General features: G+C 49.4%; 1 protein-coding gene across 7 annotated transcripts in view; it reads right to left on the bottom strand.

Moving 5' to 3' along the window:
- CCDC88C (coiled-coil domain containing 88C) overlaps positions 1 to 19,814 on the bottom strand; it is a 149,756-nt gene that overhangs the window by 128,268 nt on the left and 1,674 nt on the right. For 3 of the 7 annotated variants that reach the window (XM_015144375.3, XM_015144378.3, XM_028851764.2), the window contains exon 3: positions 11,936 to 12,044. The exons of 2 other annotated variants lie outside the window; for them this stretch is intronic. In XM_015144375.3, the coding sequence (XP_014999861.3) occupies positions 11,936 to 12,044 (109 nt within the window). Of the gene's footprint in view, positions 1 to 11,935; positions 12,045 to 14,126; positions 14,159 to 19,814 lie in introns of all 7 variants that reach the window. 2 more of the 7 variants (XM_015144377.3, XM_015144376.3) reach the window with 1 other exon arrangement.

Raw genomic sequence — 19,814 nt, forward strand, 5'->3', positions numbered from 1 at the left:
CAAACCCAAGGCAAAGGAGAAACCTCTGTTTTTTCTTTTTAACGACTTGAGAAATCCATTCCTCTCCTTTCTGTCACAAAAGGAACTGGTCCCTCCTGCCACTTCCTCCCACTCTGGCGTTTAGGGTGTGTCCATAAAGTAAGCTGTGTTTCCAACCTTCATTCACACTCGCATCACTCGAATCCCACAACACTCATCACCCACAAGCGCAGCTTTCAATCAGAACTGAACGAGACCTAACTAAGAATGAGCCCGACAAGCACCGGGAACACCAACACCGCTCACGCTTGGCTTCTGCAAGCTTAACACTCATCGTTTCAGCCATAATTTTTCTGGAAGCACAAATTCAGACTCCTTGCCCTCTAATCAGGGGATCACTCAGCTTCCACTCCCAGAAGCTTTGTTGCTTACTTTGTGCTCCCAAGATGGGCTCATAAACACACAGCTCTGTAAATAAATGGCCATGAATTAGGAAACAACTTCAGGAGTTCGAGACCAGCCTGGGCAACACAGAGAGACTCCATCTCTACAAAAAATCAGAAACATAAATTAGCCAGAAGTGGTGGTGCATGCCTGTAGTCCCAGCTACTCTGGGGGCTGAGGCAGGAGGATTGCTTGAGCCTGGCAGATCAAGGTCGAGGCTGCAATGAGCCGTGATCGCACCACTGCACTCCAGCCTGGGTTACACAGAGCAAGACCCTATCTCCAAAAAAAGAAGAAAGAAAGAAAAAAACTTGAGCAAACAGTGAAAAAGTCAATACTTGACATGGTAAGATAACCTGTATCAGAAACATGATTCTGGAACAACTGGGGAGGGAGAGGGACCTGGGGGACGTCCCAGTGTGTCAAAGTCAGGAAGTGGGCAGGTCTCTGAGGAGACCCTTTGAGGCTGCACGTTCTGAGAATCTGGGCTCGGTGCTGTGCCCAACAGGCCCAGGCAAGGGGTCAGTCAAGGGGCCTGGCTGACACCCCCAACACCAGGAGCGAAAGCAAGACTCCTGAGCCAAACCTCCTTCCTGCAAAGGCAGAGGACAGGGTGGCCGCTCCTGGGACAGGAGGGAAGCCCCAGCAAATCAAGGTCTTGACTCGAGTCCTAGAGAAAGAACCCTCAGAGAACAGAAAGACTGTGTACACACACACACTTACTCTCACACACACTCAAACACACACACACTTTCTCTCCATCTCCTTGCCCTGGCTGAACTCCAACTCTGCTAATTACATCAAGCCCACCTTTCGCCCTCCGCAACCCCTGCAATTAGCCCTGAATCTCTGCTTCCTGCCACTCTGGGGTGAAGGGTGAAGTCTGAGGCCAGCTGCTCCCTGTTCCACCCTCCGCCCAACCCCGGAAGTTTCAGAGGTGCCTGAAGCAACCCAGTCCCTTCCTCCGGGCTCCAGGCTGGTGTGAAGCCTGGTTATCACGGGAGCCCACACTCCCAGCTGAGGGCACATCGCATGCTGCACCACCCGCCCCACTGCGGGTGCAGATCCTGACTGGCCCTGCCAGCCTTTACAGGGCAGCAGGTCCACCTGCAGCAAGTTACCTCCCTACATGATTCTAGAAAGCCTGGCTTGTAGAAAGAAGCTTCTCCAAGCAGCCAGTGATGAAGAAAACCTGCAGCTTTCTGAGGCTGTTTCCTGATCTTGCTCCATGAGCCTTGGTTTCCTAATCTGTAGAATGGAGACGGTAATTTCTTCTTTATAACACCGAAGTAACAGTGAAATACAACGAGGTTCTGAAGTCCCCAGCAAGGGCACTCAGAAAAGGTTAAGCTCCCTCCCATTCATCTCTCAGTCTTTTGATATGGCCACAGATCTGAGTCCCACAGTTCCTCGCTGCTATCTGATATGCCTGGACAGCATTTCTTCTGACAACAAAAAGGAGAGAAAAGAAAGGAAAACAAGTCCAACTGGCACTCTAACAGCTTACAGAAACCAAACCTGCCTCCCAAGAGGTTTGGGCGTTCAGCACATCACCAAGTCCTCAGCCCGTTTGCTCCACCCCTGGCCAACAGCTGAACCACTGAGCTTGTAACACCAACACTGGCTGGCATGGGGGTTCACGCCTGTAACCCCAACACCTTGGGAGGCCAAGGCAGGAGGACTGCTTGAGCCCAGGAGTTTGAGTAGCCTGGCCAGCACAGTGAGACCCCATCTCTACAAAAAATTCAAAAATAATTAGCTGGGCACGGTGGTGCGCACCTGTACTCCTAGCTACTTGGTAGACTGGGGCCGGAGGATCGCTTGAGCCCAGGAGTTTGAGGTTACAATGAGCTATGGTCGCACCACTGCACTCCAGGGTCGGTGAGAGAGTGAGACCCTGTCTCAAAAATAAATAAAAAGGTAAAATAAATAATTGAAAGAAATACAAGCAGCAGGAGCCAGCAAGGCAGGGAGCAGCACAGGCTGGGAGTACAGGCCTTTTGTTAAGTGTGGAAAAGGGGATTCTAGTGGCCCTGAGAACTGCGGCCCTCTGGTCTGGCTGATCGGGAAGAAGCCGCCACCACCAGCCGGCAGCCCGGGAGGCGCGCAGGTCTGCTGCAGAGCAAGACTGTCTCGGGCCCGGACAGCCGCTCCTCCTCTCCTAGGGTGCTTGCGCCAGGTGGGCACTGAGCCGCCCACAGCTGAGTGGTCTGCTGGACCATGGGCAGCCCTGTGTATTGGTGCCCTCTCTCCTCAGGGCTTCTCTCTGCAGCCCGCTCTCCCTCCGGTCCTCCCACTTGGGGGACTCCTGTCACTCTGGGGAGTCCCATGTGCTCTGCCCAACCCTAACCCTGGGGCCTGCTCCCACCTCCTCGGCCGTGGGCAATTTTCATCCCCCACGCCTGCTTGTGACTCTCTAGCCAACTTCCCCCTGGCTTCCATCTGCATGCCTAGCTGGGAACGCTCAGCTCCACCTGCCCGACACCAGTGACACCAAGCTGGCTTGCTCCCCACTGAGCCCACTTCTCCTCACCCAGAGCCCTAGGCTCACCCAGAGAGCAGCACCAACACCCACCCCCACGTCACATCAGGAACCCAGGGACCCCTCACCCCGGGATTCCCACATCTGGGCTGGATCCCCATGGAGTCTCCTAGAGCTCATCCTTCTCTCTGCTGCCGTGGCCTCAGTCCAGGGCCCCGCGACCTGCCAACCCCTCCCAACACCTATGCATTCTCCTAACAGGAGCAGGAGTTTTCTTTCCTAAGCTTTCTCTTTTAGAAGTTCAGGTTCCTAGGCCAGGCTCGGTGGCTCACGCCTGTAATCCCAGTACTTTGGGAGGATGAGGTGGGCGGATCACCTGAGATCAGGAGTTCAAGGCCAGCCTGGCCAACACGGTGAAACCCCATCTCTACTAAGGATATAAAAAATTTGCCGGGCATGATGGCAGGTGCCTGTAATCCCAGCTACTCAGGAGGCTGAGGTGGGAGAATCACTTGAACCCGGGAGGCGGAGGTTGCGGCGAGCCGAGATGGCGCCACTGCACTCCAGCCTGGGTGACAGAGTGAGACTCCGTCTCAAAAAAACAAACAAACAAAAAGTACAGATTCCTAAGCACCTAAGCACAGCCTGCAGCCTCACCCCCATACCCCCCAAGAGATGCCCCAACCTTTGGGCTGTTTTATGTCTCCAAAGCTCTGCAGGACACCACCTCCCTGCCAGTCAACCCGCCCGCCGCAGGCAGACATCTCCCCTGAGAAAGCTCTCCAAGATCCCTGCTCCCCAGGCCTGTGTCTGGCCATATTCCGTGTCCTGAGTACACAGGTGTTATTGCAGCTGATTTACCTGGCTACTCTCCCACCCCACAAAACGTGAGCATCTCGGGCATGGAGAGGACAAGAAAGAGAAAGAGTAAGAGCCGGTAACCTGGCAAGTCCCACCCACCTCTGGGCCACCAGAGCTTCCACATCCTGCATTTCCTTATTCTACTAGACAAGCGCTAGCTAGGGAATGGGGGATGGGAGGAGGACGAGGGCTCCCCCCACTCCCGCAGACCACTGCCCTCCTCAGGCGCACCTCCCAGCAGTCGAGGGTTCAGGGTTCGCTCTTGAATTCTGAACGGACTGCAAACCTTCACACGGAAGCTGACTGTGACCTCCGGATGCTCAGGTCCACAAAAGCTCCCGCTGCCGATGTGGGGATGGAGCCCAGGCCTGGGCTGGACCCCCAGCCACAGCCAGGCCCTGCCCCTAATGGCTGCCTTGTTCTCTAACGCCCCTACGATTCCCTCAGGCAGTCCTGCTGGAGAGATCCCAAAAACACTCAAGATCCTCCAACACAAACGAAGTCCACCCAGACATCACAAACACAGCCTCAGAACCTTGCCAGCCTGGCGGGGGACTCGAGAATCTTCAGCATGCAATAGCAATTTGTTAAAACAGCTACATTTTAACAAATGCAATCACAAAGGGTGAAGAACACAAATGGGCAATTGACCAAAGAAAAGGAAAAAAACCTATAAATAAGGCTATTTTGGCAATAAGTAGCAAAACTTCTCAAAGTATTCATGTCATTTGACCTAGGAACTCCCTGCTAAGGAAATAAGAACATGTGTTGAATGACTTATGTACCAAGTATGTTCACAGCGGCATGGTTTCTGATTCTGAGACAATGATAGGAGTCACATCCACACGATAAAATGTTACAGACACCAAAATTCATATTATGAAGGAGTATTTAATGGTGGGGAAAAGCTGGCTCACTGCATGGTAAATGAAAAAAAGGCAGGTTACAAACAGTATAATGATACGAGCCACACTTCAGAAACACACACACACACACAAAGCAAGCACAAGTACCAAAATGCTGGCAGTGGTATCCCTAGGTGTTGAGATAATAGGTGAATTTAACTTTCTTTCTATTTCCTAATCCATAGTAAGAATATATATATATAGAGCGAGAGAGAGTAAGAATACATATAGTAAGAATATATATAAAGAATATATATATAGTAAGAACATATATATATATATATATACACACACACACACACATATATATATATATTTTTTTTATACAAAGACTCACTCTGTCGCCCAGGCTGGAGTGCGGTGGCACAATCTCGGCTCACTGCAAGCTCCGCCTCCTGGGTTCACGCCATTCTCCTGCCTCAGCCTCCCGAGTAGCTGGGACTACAGGCGCCCACCACCATGCCCAGCTAGTTTTTTTGTATTTTTAGTAGAGACGGGGTTTCACCGTGTTAGCCAGGATGGTCTCCAACTCCTGCCCTCATGATCTACCCGCCTCGGCCTCCCACAGGGCTGGGACTACAGGCGTGAGCCACCATGCCCAGCCAGAATATATTTTTATAATCAAAAATGTTATTTCTAATTTCCTCACAATGTGGACATGAGCTACAAAATCAAAAATATGGCCCTCCTCTTTAACCTTTGAAGTCAAAAGTGGAGAAACTAATTTCTCCTCTGCAAATTCTATACAACGTATTGTTACTCCTAAAGCAAATGCCTCTTGTACCAGTAGCCATGGCCTGAGTGGACTCTAAGTTCCCTTGAATCCTGTCCCTGCCCATCAAAGCAGTTAAGCAGACTAAACTCTCCAGACCACACAAATAAGACAGAGCCACAAGTTTAATGTGTTGTTTCCACCAACAATGTCAAATGTACATTTCCTTCTATTCCTGCTTTTGACAAAAGATTTTCCATAGTGGATCACGCCTGTAATCCCAGCAGTTTGAGAGGGTGAGGCAGGAGGATCGCTTGAGCCCGGGAGTTTGAGACCAGCCTGGGCAACATAGCGAGACCTTGCTTCTGCTAAAAATAAAAAAAAATTAGCTAGACATGGTGGCACACACCTGTGATCCCAGCTACTCAGGAGGCTGAGGTGAGAGAACTGCTTGAGCCTGAGTGGTTGAGGCTGCAGTGAGCTATGATCATACCACTGCACTTCAGCCTGGGAAACAGAGCAAGACTCTGTCTCGAACAACAGCAACAAAAACAAAACAAAACAAAAATTAAAAGACAAAAATTTCCATCTTCAAACAAAATGTCCACATTTCTTAAAGATAATCCTAATTTTTAGTAAACAGAGCATGCTTATCTAATACAACTACCACAGAGGCTGACATCTCAGAAACAAGGCTGAGCAGAGGAAGAAGTTACAGGCAAAGTGCTGCCATTTATGGAAGTCTCATTTAAAGATCACACAAAGCTCTGTGCGTACACAAGCGTGTATAGTGTGCACACACATATATATACAACACACACACATATACACAGCAAGAGGATAAAAGTGTTAAGTGGATACCACCAAATTAATGAGAGGTATTAACCCCAGGAAGGGAGAGAAGGACAACAGGGCTTAGTAGTGGCTGCTGGGAACGTCTATCTTAACAGAAAATTTTACTTCTTAAAAAAAAAAAGAAAAGGTCTCAAGCAAATATGGAAAAATAGAACCATATGTTCGTATTTATTTTGAACGACAGGTATGTGAGTGTTCGTTATGACCGATTGTACTGTTTTATTTTTAATTCTTCAAAGCAATAAAGGAAAAAGAAAGGGCTGGGAGAAGCTAAGGCACCCAGGCTGTATTTATTCCTCTGTTTCACTTGAGATAAGGAAGCTTCTGGCCTTGTGCCCACGCTAGAGGCCAGAAGTCAGAGAGCCGAGCTCAAGGAACCCAGAAAGCTAAACTTCCTTGAGCTGATCGTAAACTCTAAATCTCGCAGTTTCTGGCCACCATGCCGCTGTAGCATTTCAGGCCCACACCCTTCACTTGGAGGAGGACACTCAGGAGGCTCAGAGGACAGCAGCCCGCCCAGAGAGACGGTGGGACCCCAGCCTTGCAGCCTCTGCACCTGGCGAGGAGAGGCACGTGAAGAAACAGCAAACACCTCATTTCAGAGTGAGTCCTATGGGTAAGTCCCCACATCCATCCAACGGTCCCGATCTCACTGGATGAGATATCCATGTGTGGACTCGATGACAAAGACATACGTCTCCATCAACCCACAGGGAATGTATCCAGGCCACCATCTGAAGTGCTTCCCACCACACAAAGCCAAAGAAACCTCAGAAACTTCACACGACAATGAGGCCCTTTCCGGACAAGGCGCCGGCCTGAAGGTGTCCAGGGCAGGGAATTGGGATGGGATGCCAGGCACAACCCCAGAGCACAGACAGGCCAGCTGCTGGTGCACAGGGCAGACTTCTGCTGGAACAGCCTCACTTTCAGCCTGACTCCACTATCTGCATTTAATGTAAATATTCAAGGTTCTTAATGGAAAAAGCAAACCATTACACAAATCCAAAATTTAATTTAAAAAAAAAAGCCAGGACAGATGCCGTGAGCCTTACAGGCTCATGCTATAAGCCCAGCACTTTGGGAGGCCAAGGCAGGAGGAGTGCTTGAGCTCCCAAGTTTGAGACCAGCCTGGCCAACATAGTGAAACCCTGTCTCTACTAAAAATACAAAAAGTAGCCAGGCGTAGGGTGTGCACTGGTGGTCCCAGCTACTCAGGAGGCTGAGGTAAGAGGATCTCCTGAGCCCAGTGAGGGGGAGGTTGCAGTGAGCTAAGACTATACCACTGCACTCCAGCCTGGGCAACAGAGCAAGACCCTATCTCAAAAAATTAAATTAAATTTTTAAAAAGCCAGATGAAAAGGAGGTTGGCTGTTGAATGAGTAAAACAAGCATCAGAGGACACAGGGTAACCCCGGCCTGCCAGGCTGAGGCAGCGTGGGGCTCTGGCCCAGCCTCGCCTGTCCTCCAGGCTACTCAGCAGATGTCCCATTTGAGGGTGCGGTCCTAAAGCTGGTGTCCCCACCTTGGACAGGCCAGCCTTTTCTTCTCCAAAATGCAGAGACTGACCCAGGTGCTCTCTCTCCAAGGCTTTGTCCTACTCTGGCTTTCTCTGTCCCTTCCCGGTTACTCCCTCAACATCCCCTCCTCCCTCTGGTAACCTCCTGGTCACCGCATCCTCTCCTTCCCCTCCTCCATTCTGAGACCCTGCCTTCCTGCCCTGGGGTGATGAGACATGCATCTGGCATATGTGATGGAGAAGGGTCACCTGGTGAGGACTGAGCTCCTTCTGCCCAGGAGATCCAGCTCAATGTGACTCTTCTAGAAATCACCAGAAATGTTCTCACCCATTGGTTCCAGTGGTTCCCATGGGCATGTGCCTCAGAGTCCCCTGGGGGCCTGTTAAAATACAGACTCCCGACTTACATCTGCATCTCTAACCAGCTCCCAGGGAGGCTGCAGATCTAGGGACCACACTTTTGAGAACCACCACTCTCAATCCCGTTGGAATGGTGAGATTCAAGCAGCTGGGAAACTTTTGAAAACGCAGATTCCAGGGCCCCAATCCCAGAAGAGTCCAATGCAGTAAGCCAGGAAGGTGGAGGATCTGGCTTAAATGCCGGTGGTGGAATGGGATCTCAGCCACACTGGTTTCCACCCGCTTGCTGACCTATGCCCTGCTCAGGAAAAGGTCAAGGACCCTTTGCCTCTCCAGGTTTTCAGAGATCAACTTGAGCATCCTAGTGACACGGCCCATGCTCTTTAGGAGAGGCCTGGCCTTCCAGACTGTCACTGCTCCAGTGTGCCGCAGAGAAGAAGGGGACAGTTAGGGGCACAAAGCCATCTCCTGGCAGACAAAACCCCAAGCCAGACTGCGCGAACTTGACGTGTCCACCAAAAAGCCACAGGTGAGAGGGAGGCCCACCCACGCAGCACCCCAGTCAGAGTAAACAACGACGTTTGTCCCACTTAATTCCAAGCCCTCAGGACCTTCGGGGTTACTTTCCCAAGAAGAGACCAGGCGGCAGCTGTTACGTTCTGGAACACCCCTTGACTATAATAACCGGTTATGTTTGCGCCATAATGTTAGGTGGAAGGGAAAAAAGGCAGGATACGCAATTGTATATATGGCCACAACCACAATGGCATAAAACAAAAACCATTCACTCAAGAACTGGAAGGAAATACGACAAACGTTAACAGCGATTGTCACTGGGTGCTGCGCTAACGGGTGCGTCTTTTCTTGTGCTCCTTGTCTGTTTTCCAAGCTGTTTACAAAGAGCACGTACAGTACGACCTATATGACAAGAACTTTATTTTGTCATAAATTGGAAGGAAAAAAAAATACACAGCAGAACACTGTCCACACGGAATGTGCCAGCCCTGAACACAAGCATCTTGTCAGCTTCCTTCAAGCGGGCAGGACTGAGAGGCGGTGACCAACCCTGGTCAGCAGCAAGTGCTGTCAGCACACACTGACTGACTGACCATTTGCTCTGAGCTGGGCCAGACTGCCGGCGCACACCAGCCGGTCCTCCAAGAGCTCCCAGCACAAAAGGAGGGGGAGCTGGGATGCAGGGTCCTCTTTCCACCTGGAAGTCCTTCTGGACCCTGAGGGTGGGCTGGCCATCTTTTACCTTGTGTGGCCACCTCCCACCTTCTGGAACTCTGCACAGTACCCCAAGAACAGCAAACTGCTTCTCAAAACCACACAGTCTCAAGCGAGGGTCAAGTCCATTTTGCCCGGCCCAGAGTTGGACCCTCAGAGTGGCTGGTCACCAACAGCAGAAGTCCTCCTGGGCTGGCAGGGCCAGAGGATGGCATCTCTATGGCCAAACAGCTTGCAGCAAGAGCCTGCCCCGTGCTACTCATGAAGACCTGCAGAAACCTCACCTCCATTTGAGACCTTCACCACATCCAAGCTCATCCAGGAGCTCACAGGGCAGGAGGAGGGAGGACAGGGATGCAGACACCTGCCCGGTGCCATACCGCTGGCTCTGGCCAGCCCTGCCCATTCCCTCCCATGACCCTCCAAACTAGAAACTCAGTTGCCCACTGAAACTCCACTCAGGTATCACCTGCTCCAAGAAGCTTCCCCACCTCCCCGCGTGCAGGCTGGCTTCGGGGGTCTTGCCTCTTGAACTTGCAGCACTATGTGCTTCCCCCCGCACTTAGCACACAGCACTGAAAGCACCTGCCTGGCACGAATGGCACCTGCAGACAGGGTCCATGCCCTGCGCACCTGCTGAGCAGCCAGCACAGCCACCAGGCCCTCATCACAGACGCCCAGGTCACTGACAGCACCATTGCCTTTGCCCCACTGCCTTTGTGCACAGCTGTCGAGAGGGAGACACCAGCAGAAATGCCCCTGCCTAGAGCATACACCATGCTGAGTGTGGCTCCCCTTCCACTCCCCAGAGCCAACTGTCACAGGCTCCCACACCGGTCCTCCAGGCCTCCAGGCCTCTCCCTGACCCTCGGCCCCCTCCTCAGACATCTGGAACTAAAGGGATGGGGCTGGTTCTAAGCTTCCCAGACGCAATGTCCAGAGACCCCATGGTGCCCCTCTCCCAGTGGTCTCTGGACCGAGCACGGATGGCTCACTGGACTGGCCCACACAGGCAAACCACGCCAGCACCCCCACCCAACGGGAGAGGGATGGAAACAATCCCAGAAAACCCAGGCCATTGTCCATTCCCTCCCTCTCATGTTCAGTTTCAAATTCATGTTGAAACAGAAGCAAGGGCTCCTGCAGCAACCACAGCCCTCGACAGGAACTGGGCCCAGCACGAAGCCCGATGCCACAGTACACATTCTGCCTGACATCCCACCCAGCAGTCCCTCAGCGGACCCCAGAACCAGCAACTACTGCACAAGGGCAGAAGGGGAGTCACAGCTGGCCAGAGGGCTTCCTCACATCAACAGAGGCCTCACAACATCCAAAGATACTCCCCAATCCCAGAACAAGACTAAGGTACAGCCCAGGAAGCCAAGTGCGAGGAACAGGTGTCAGGTGGAGTCTAGTCACATGTATAGTGAAACGCTGGCCTGAATCTGGGAGGCAGTTGTTCTTGAGCAGTTCTCAATCTGTGTCCCCTGGGGTCCCGGGAACCCAGACAGATGCCCTGGAGGCCGAGGAGACAGCTGAGCACAGTGCACTGGGCTTCACCTGGGGTCTCAAGAAAAATCATACAGGGGGGAAGTTTCACTGCTAAGAAAAGGTTTGAAAACCAGGGCTCCCGGCCGGGCGCGGTGGCTCACACCTGTAATCCCAGCTCTTTGGGAGGCCAAGGCAGGCAGATCACGAGGTCAGGAGATGAAGACCATCCTGGCTAACACGGTGAAACCCCGTCTCTACTAAAAACACAAAATAATTAGCCGGGCGTGGTGGCGGGCGACTGTAGTCCCAGCTACTCAGGAGGCTGAGGCGGGAGAATGGTGTGAACCTGGGAGGCGGAGTTTGCAGTGAGCCGAGATGGAGCCACTGCACTCCAGCTTGGGCGACAGAGTGAGACTCCGTCTCAAAAAAACACAAAAACAAAAACAAAAAAAGCAAGCCAGGGCTCCAAGGTACACAGTTTCAGTCCATTTCCATCCGTGTTGGCCAGAGATCACTAACACCATCAAAGACTCTCAACTGGCCTTCCCAAGGCTGGGATGGGTTTGGGGTTTTGTTTGTTTGTTTTTGAGATGGAGTCTTGCTCTGTCACCAGGCTGGAGTACAGTGGCACGACCTTGGCTCACTGCAACTTCCACCTCCCAGGTTCAAGCGATTCTCCTGCCTCAGCCTCCTGAGGTCTTCATAGCCCTCCTGTGGTTCCTCCTCTCCCTCAACCCTTGAATGGCTCCTGTATAAAGAATCACTGAGCCAGGGGCTGGGGACAACAACCACATCAGGGTCATTCCAGCCCGTTCCAGCCAGTCCCCACTCAACTGCAATCCTGGGGCAGAGGCTGCAAACCGAGGCTCCTCTCTGGGGCCTTCCAGCTCAAAGAACATTCACCGAACAAGGGAAAGCAACACACCATCTCCTCCTCACACACGCCCCAACGAAGGGTTCACATGAACGCGACCAACTTCAACAAGAAGAGGCCTAAACGTAAGCACCGTTTCCTCCCGGCCTCCTGTGGGAAAACCGTGACAGTGACGATACTGATGGACACACATCAGAATTCCTGACAGCAGAACTGCCCTTACCTGATAGTAGGTCTTAATGTTTCTCACCAAGATGGTCAAATTCTGAATGCGAAGGTTCACATCATTGTTGACGTGCTTATTGATGCGTTGATTTGTGGGCCTGGGATCTCTAGGGGAAGAAACACGAGAATGGAAATTGCATCTCCCAGCAGCTGCCACACTTCCTCTCCCAGCCACGACCCAGCATCTTGTCCTCCAGTCCCTAGGGGACCATGAGGCCGTGCTGTGGCAGTTGTGGTTCAAGTCAAATCTTAATCCTGCCACTGCTAAGCCAGGCCCTCAGGTGGGCCACACATCGCCTTTCTGCTCCCTGACCCGAGCACCTGGCCCACCACAGGCCCTTAATCAATGCTGTTTCCATTCTCACCATTCCTAGCACCCAAAAAGAACAATCACATATTAGTGCAGACCCCAAATGTTATATTGTATAAAACCAACCCAGCCAAATATATTTCAAGATTAGAAGAATTAAAAGCTGAACAAAGAAAAATATGTGAAACATCAAGACAGACAGACGAAGAAAAACGGTAGTTTTGTTTTGCTTTTTTTTTTAAACAGAGACAGGGTCTCACTCTGTCACCCAGTCTGGCGTGCAGTGGCACCATCACAGGTCACTATAGCCTCAAACTCCTGAGCTCAAGGGATCTTCCTGTCTCAGCCTCCCAGGCAGCTAGGACTACAGGCCCAGCTACATTTTTGTTATTTTTTATAGAGACAGGGGCTCACTATGTTGTCCAGGCTGGTCTTGAACTCTTCAAGCCATCCTCCTGCCTCAGACTCCCAAAGCACTGGGATGACAGGCGTGAGCCACTGTGCCCAGCCTAAAATGGTTTGTTTGTTTATTTATTGATTTATTTTTTTTTGAGACAGAGTCTTGCTCTTTCACCCAGACTGTAGCGCAGTGGCACAATCTCAGCTTAGTGCACCTTCGCCTCCCGGGTTCAAGCGATTCTCCCACCTCAGCCTCCCAAGTAGCTGGGATTATAGGTGCGTGCCACCATGCCCAGCTAATTTTTGTATTTTTAGTAAAGACAGGGTTTCACCATGTGGGCCAGGCTGGTCTCAATCTCTTGACCTCAGGTGATCCACCCACCTTGGCCTCCCAAAGTGCTGAGATTACAGGCGTCAGCCACCGTGCCAGGCCAAAATGGTACCTTTTCTGACTTAAAACACCAATAAAATCATAATGTTCCACTAAACACAGGTTTCCCTCTGTCATGTGAATTGGTCTTGGGCTGGTCCTCCCTATGATTTACAAATTCCAGGGACAAAAATCCTATTTGAGAAACTGGCATAATCAATCTACGACACTTCTATGGTGTACAAGGCACCCTGTAAGAAATGCTAAGAGGCTGGGCGCAGTGGCTCAAGCCTGTAATCCCAGCACTTTGGGAGGCCGAGACGGGCGGATCACGAGGTCAGGAGATCGAGACCATCCTGGCTAACACGGTGAAACCCCATCTCTACTAAAAGATACAAAAAACTAGCCGGGCGTGGTGGTGGGTGCCTGTAGTCCCAGCTACTCGGGAGGCTGAGGCAGGAGAATGGCGTGAATCCGGGAGGCAGAGCTTGCAGTGAGCTGAGATCTGGCCACTGCACACCAGCCTGGGTGACGTAGCGAGACTCCGTCTCAAAAAAAAAAAAAAAAAAAAAGAAATGCTAAGAGACACAATTAATTCATGTGGGAAATCTCCAAAGTGTCATTTTCCAACGTCAGGCAAAAGTCGGGTCTGGTTGTGATGAAACTAGAAATCTACATCAAGTGATGTATTATGTCCCTTCCTCATCTATATACGGGACATTTCTCAAAACGCTCAGTGTCAGAAGACGCTTTCCATTAGACGACAGCACTCAGCATTACTGAGTTAGTTTCCACCCTTCCACAGACTGCGTGCTGCTTTTCATAACAAAGGCCTCCCTTCCATCTGACGGTCCCAAGACACCGCGAAGGATGGCTAATTCAAAGGAGGGTCTGTCTTCACAGTTTCTTCTGTCATCCAGGCCCCGTGATGAAGGTGCTGAGCCTCTTGGGGGTTGGTGTGGGGAGTTAAGGAAATCAATCTCAATGCCATCTGGTTCATTCAAAGCCAATAATTAGTAGAAAATTGACAAAGAAAAAAAAACCCTAAAGATCGAAATCGTTTCAAATGTTTCTGGAAGTACAGTGATGGAGTGTGGCCAAATCACTTACGTGTTACGTGTTTCTCTTGGAGTCATGCATAACTGAGAAAATAAAGGTTAAGAGTTCTGTGAAAATTAATTCAGGAAAAGAAGAAGCATTCAGAATTTAAACTGCAAAGGCATTCTTAGCTACAGAAATGTTCCTGGCATTATAAAGTAATTTATTTTAAAGGTACAATTCTCCTCCCTTTACTGTAGATACCTTAAAAGACGAAAATCAATTTCAGTGACGAATGCGCTTCTCAAAATAGCAGAACTCAGAGAACATGAAGCACTTTTTCTGTTTTGTTTTTGTTTCTTCTTTTTTTCGCCTTTGTCATTGTAGTCCCATCTTTCACTGAAGTCAGATGGGACCACCCTAGGAGTGCCAGGAGCCGAAAACCTCAGTATGCGTCGTGGACATCTCCAGCACGTGCAAAGGCACAGCATACACTCAGGGTCGGGAACCTGGGAGTCCCCTCCCATCACAGCATAGAAGCCTCTGACCATCCCTGCTTTTGTTCTCCCCAGTTCTTGGAAGAAACAGCTCACTGAAACAACACTAAAAACCCTGACATTTACTGTATGAGTAATTAAGCTACTTATCGTGATTATTAGTACGCCCTCCTTTAACTAAGCCTTTCTGGGTAAAGAGAGGCTATCAAGACGCTAATCAAAACAAAAGCCTCAACTACAGTTAAGGCAGGCACATCTCAATCTCCACTCTGCCCAGCACTCCCGTAACCCTCACCTTTCCATGCTGTAGGAAATGGGAGTCAGGAGACACGGGTTCTAGTCCAGGTCCCACGCCTAGCCAAAGTTCCCTGGGCTTCAGTGTGCTCAGCTGCAAAATGGCTACAGAATCCTTCCGGCCCTCAAAGGCTATACGGTTCCATGAAGCCCACGTCTGCATTAGCAAACTTGGACTGCACTTGCATCTGTACCACAGGAAGATGTTATTATAACCATTACACAACTGCACTTCCCCAAAAGTTGTCATCCAGAACAATCATCTTTACATGATAGTCCTAAAACATAAAAGGCCAGCACTCTAGTATCAGGATGACAGGACAGGACACAGACATGGTAGCTGGTCGGAACTTGAAGAGTTCCAAGAATTCCAAGTCTAAAGTGTGGGCCCCCAGGGATTCCTTTTCATAAAAATTTCCCACTAGAAAAAAAGAAGCTGGCCGGGCACGATGGCTCATGCCTGTAATCCCAGCACTGTGGGAGGCCGAGGTGGGACGATCACTTGAGGTCAGGAGTTCGAGGCCAGCCTGGCCAACATGGTGAAATCTGACTCTACTACTGAAAATACAAAAATTAGCCAGACATAGTGGCATGCGCCTGTAATCCCAGCTAATCAGGAGGCTGAGGCAGGAGAATCACCCGAACCTGGGAGGCAGAAGTTGCAGTGAGCTGAGATCAAGCCACTACATTCAAGCCTGTGCAACAGAGTGAGACTCCATCTCAAAAAAAAAAAAAAAAAAAAAAAAAAAAAGAAAGGAAACCAACTCTTGCTAGAATTTTAAAGAGAGTTATAATTCAGGCTTACAATAACCTTGCCCCCTCCTTTGGGAAAGCCAGCCCCCAACTTTTGGTCATATTCCAAAAACTTCATAAATTTAAAGCTAAATCAAGAAACTGTGTATTGACACAGAGAGATGTCTGTAATTTATCACAGGTTAAAAAACATGCTAAATATTTTTATCCATGTTTAATGTATTTTTATACAAATATGGACCCATGCTAAAAAATAATAGCATGAGTCAATATTTGTATAAAAATATTAATACATTAAGGACACGTATTAATATATATCACAGATAACATTTGGAAGGCACTAGAATATTGACATCGCTACATCCACATGGTAAAATCAGGTCAACTTTTATTTTGCTCATCTGTACATGTTCCTATTCTAGGATGAACATAAATTGTTTGTGTATTTTTTTTTTGAGACGGAGTCTCGCTTTGTTGCCCAGGCTGGAGTGCAGTGGCATGATCTCGGCTCACTGCAACCTCCCAATCCCAGGTTCATGCCATTCTCCTGCCTCAGCCTCCCGAGTAGCTGGCACTACAGGCACTCGCCACCACGCCCAGCTAATTTTTTTTGTATTTTTAATAGAGACGGGTTTCACCGTATTAGCCAGGATGGTCTCCATCTCCTGACCTCATGATCCGCCCACCTTGGGCTCCCAAAGTGCTGGGATTACAGGCGTGAGCCACCGCACCCAGCCTGTTTGTGTAATTTTTAAGGACTCAAAGCCCCCATGTGTCATATACTGCAGCCAAAAGATGGAAATTACTGAAGTTCGTAAATAAAAATTGTTTTTTCCCAAGATTTTTGCGCCAATACAAATTCATTCAACCAAAAAGTAAAATTTGCCCTTTTTTCCTAAGCTTCTACATCTGCAAAAGAGGAACATAAACTCTCCTTCAAGTGCACTGGGGGAAAAGTTACCCTTCAAATGCTTTCTGGAAGGTAAAGAAACTCTTCCATTTCCCTGAGGATGTTTCTAACCTATGAATAATTAACACAGTATCCTGAATTTTGCAGCTAGCACCAGGGGTCACAAAGGAGCCTAAACAAATAGGGTTGAACTTAAAGGGCACAAGCTCTCAGCCCTAGTGCCACGTTCCAGGTTCAGCCACTGCATCAAACTGGATGGTTCACCCTCACAAGTACAGATGTACAGTGCTAAACGCATGGGTACACGTACGTACGTCACACACACAGGCACACACACAAACTCAGATCTGGGCCTCATCTGCACAATGATAGACATATGTTAGGCTTTTTCTATACATACAGTTTTATTTAAACCTCCCTCAAATTGGTAAAACACCATCCCCTTATTACAGATCAGGAAATCAAGGCTTAGAGAGGTTCAGTCACTTGCCCAACATAATAACACTAGGAAGTGGCAGAGTGGGCATTTGAACTTGTCTGCCTGATGCTAGGGTTAAGGCTCTTAAATAATTTTCCTACAAGAGAATGAAAAAGGTGTCCAAAGTTAACCATAGCAAACTTTTTCTCTCGGGTGCTGGTAGGTACCAGAGACACCATGTTGACAGAGGAGCTATTGAGCAGGCATCCCCAGACCTCTCCCTCCAGGCCACTGAAAGCCTCACTTTCATTCATGAATTCTCCTAGCCCCGGGCCTCCCCAGAAAACTGAACCTATGGGGCTTCCCTGCTTCCAGGTGCTGGTGTCACCAGGAGACCAGGGCCAAGAGACTATTAACAGCCTTCTCGGGTTGCTGGAGACAATGGCCAGGTACAGTCACGTGACCCCCAGCCAACCTCCACAAGGCTCCGAGGTGTTAGGTAACAGCCTCTTATCTGAGCTCTGTTAGCAGTGCTGCTCAATGCGATTTCCTCAGGTCCTATGAACTTGGGGCAAAGGAATCAAAACAGGCAAACAGCACAGTCTAGTAGCTACTGGCATGGAAGATGAGGCAGAACAGCCTTACCCCTTAGCTGCTGGCTAGTGGCATGCTGCCATTTGGCAGAAGCGAAAACAGAGGCTCAAGTGCAGTACAGTCTAAACGCGGGGCTAGGACTTGGGTCACAGGGTCCAATGTTGCCCTAGATATCACTGGTAGAGGGCTAAGGGCTGAGAGCTGTGGGGTAATCCAAGGATCTAAGAATGTAGGGGAAAAGGTAGGCCGGAAAAACATTTTAAAAAAACTTTTACTTGGTGCCTCAAATCCTTTCTGGATTAAGATGGCACCTACATAGGCAAATAGCTAAATGTTAACACACGGTTTCATTCTGTCCTCACAACCATCTCTTAAGGAAGGTACTTTACATCCCATTTTACAGATGAGGAAACTGAGGCACTGAGCAACGCACCCAGTGTCCCACTGCTGGTAAGAGGGAGGCCAAGGCTTTGAACCCCAGCTGGCTATGTAGGCTGACTGATGAGGGCCAGGGTTCATTTTTTAGTTGAGGTAATTTTACATAGCATGAAATGCATACAGTTATCATTTGAGGAGTTTTGGAAAATGAAACATATTCCAGCCACTCTAAAGGACATTTCAACTGCCCCGAAAAGGACCCCCGGGTCCCTTCCAGTCAATCCTCACCACTTCCAGATGCAAAAACACTATTCCGACTTCTATCACCTGGAACTGGGTGATCCTGATCACCCATGCAGGAAACCATGCCCACCCACTCTCTTCTCTTTCCTCATTCTTTTCTGGAAAGCCAGCCATTCCGCCTCCCCATGCGCCCTTCCTCTGTGCCCAAGCCATCCAGAGGGACCCAGAAGCACTTCTTGAAGTCTTAAGAGCTACAATTTACCAGTTCCCACTTCTGGAATCATTACCTTGGCGTATCACAGAGAGAACATCTAAAATTGCCAGGGAAGGGGAGAAGCCCCTCCCCTGAATTTAGCCACAGGCCAAATGCGAACAAGTGATGAGCTGGCATTTCTCAAAGGAATGGTCCAACAGGCTTTCCTGATTTACAAGCAAGTGGGAAACGCTTCAGGAATTCCAAAGGTCAGGGAAGAAAGAGAAACAGTTCTAGTGCTTTTGTTACCCCCTCTGCCTGGGTGTAGGAGCTGAATGAAAAGGCTGGGGATACTGCTGGTTTTTTTAATTAAACAGTCTTGGGCTTGGGTAAGGACAGGTTGAAGTTTCACCAGTCATTGCGCCAATGGAATCCAGTAATTTTCAGGGTCTCACAGAATGAGGGGAGAGTGGCCAGAACTCGAATATGTCACGAGACAGCTTCCGGAGAATTCAGTTTCAACAAAGTTATATAAGAAGTGCTGCCAAAGCTGGCAACAGATTTATGTTTTTGAATCTAATTAAACTCTGAAGATTGGTAAGATTGGTAGTGACTTTTTTTCCTACACCCACGGCTGTGAACCTTAAAAAAAAACAAAACACAACAAAACCATTAAACAGGGTGACATCAAATGACTTATTAAAACAAAAGGAGGCCGGGCACCACAGTGGCTCATGCCTGTAATTCCAGCACTTTGGGAGGCCAAGGTGGGCGGATCACCTGAGGTTGGGAGTTTGAGACCAGCCTAACATGAAGAAACCCCGTCTCTACTGAAAATACAAAATTAGCTGGGCGTGGTGGCGCATGCCTGTAATCCCAGTTACAAGGGAGGCTGAGGTAGGAGAATTGCTTGAACCCGGGAGGCAGAGGTTGTGGTGAGCTGAGATCGCGCCATTGAACTCCAGCCTGGGCAACAAGAGCGAAACTCCGCCTCCAAAAAAAAAAAAAAAAAGAGCAAGGTTCTTCAATTATTTTTTTCTAAACAGGCCATTTAAGGCAATTTATTTAAGCCACTTTCTGGATATGCCAATGCAAACTGCTCCTCTGCCTTTGTGAGCCACGAATGAAGCTGATCTCTCATTAGCTAATAGATTTATGCTCCAGTATGACAAGCTGCTCAGTCCTAGGTGAATAGGTGAGCACACAAGGCTGATCCACAGAGAACATCAGGATGTTTTATTTTGCTTCAAGTGCCTGTGAATCATCCCGACACACAGTTCCGATGTTCCCTGCAGTTTCTGAGTTAAAAACAGAATGCAAAGGTAGGAGCCAACACCTACACTGTGGCAAGCTGTCAATCAGACAGGCCATGCACAACTCAGCAACAGGAAAGGATGTGGTCAGATGTACTCGCTGGCAAGAGTAACTTCTACCAAGACCCTGTTTAGGCTGCATGCTTCCAAACAAACAGCACCAAGGC

This window comes from Macaca mulatta, chromosome 7, assembly GCF_049350105.2.
Source record: "Macaca mulatta isolate MMU2019108-1 chromosome 7, T2T-MMU8v2.0, whole genome shotgun sequence".
In the NCBI taxonomy this organism is placed as follows: Eukaryota; Metazoa; Chordata; class Mammalia; order Primates; family Cercopithecidae; genus Macaca; species Macaca mulatta.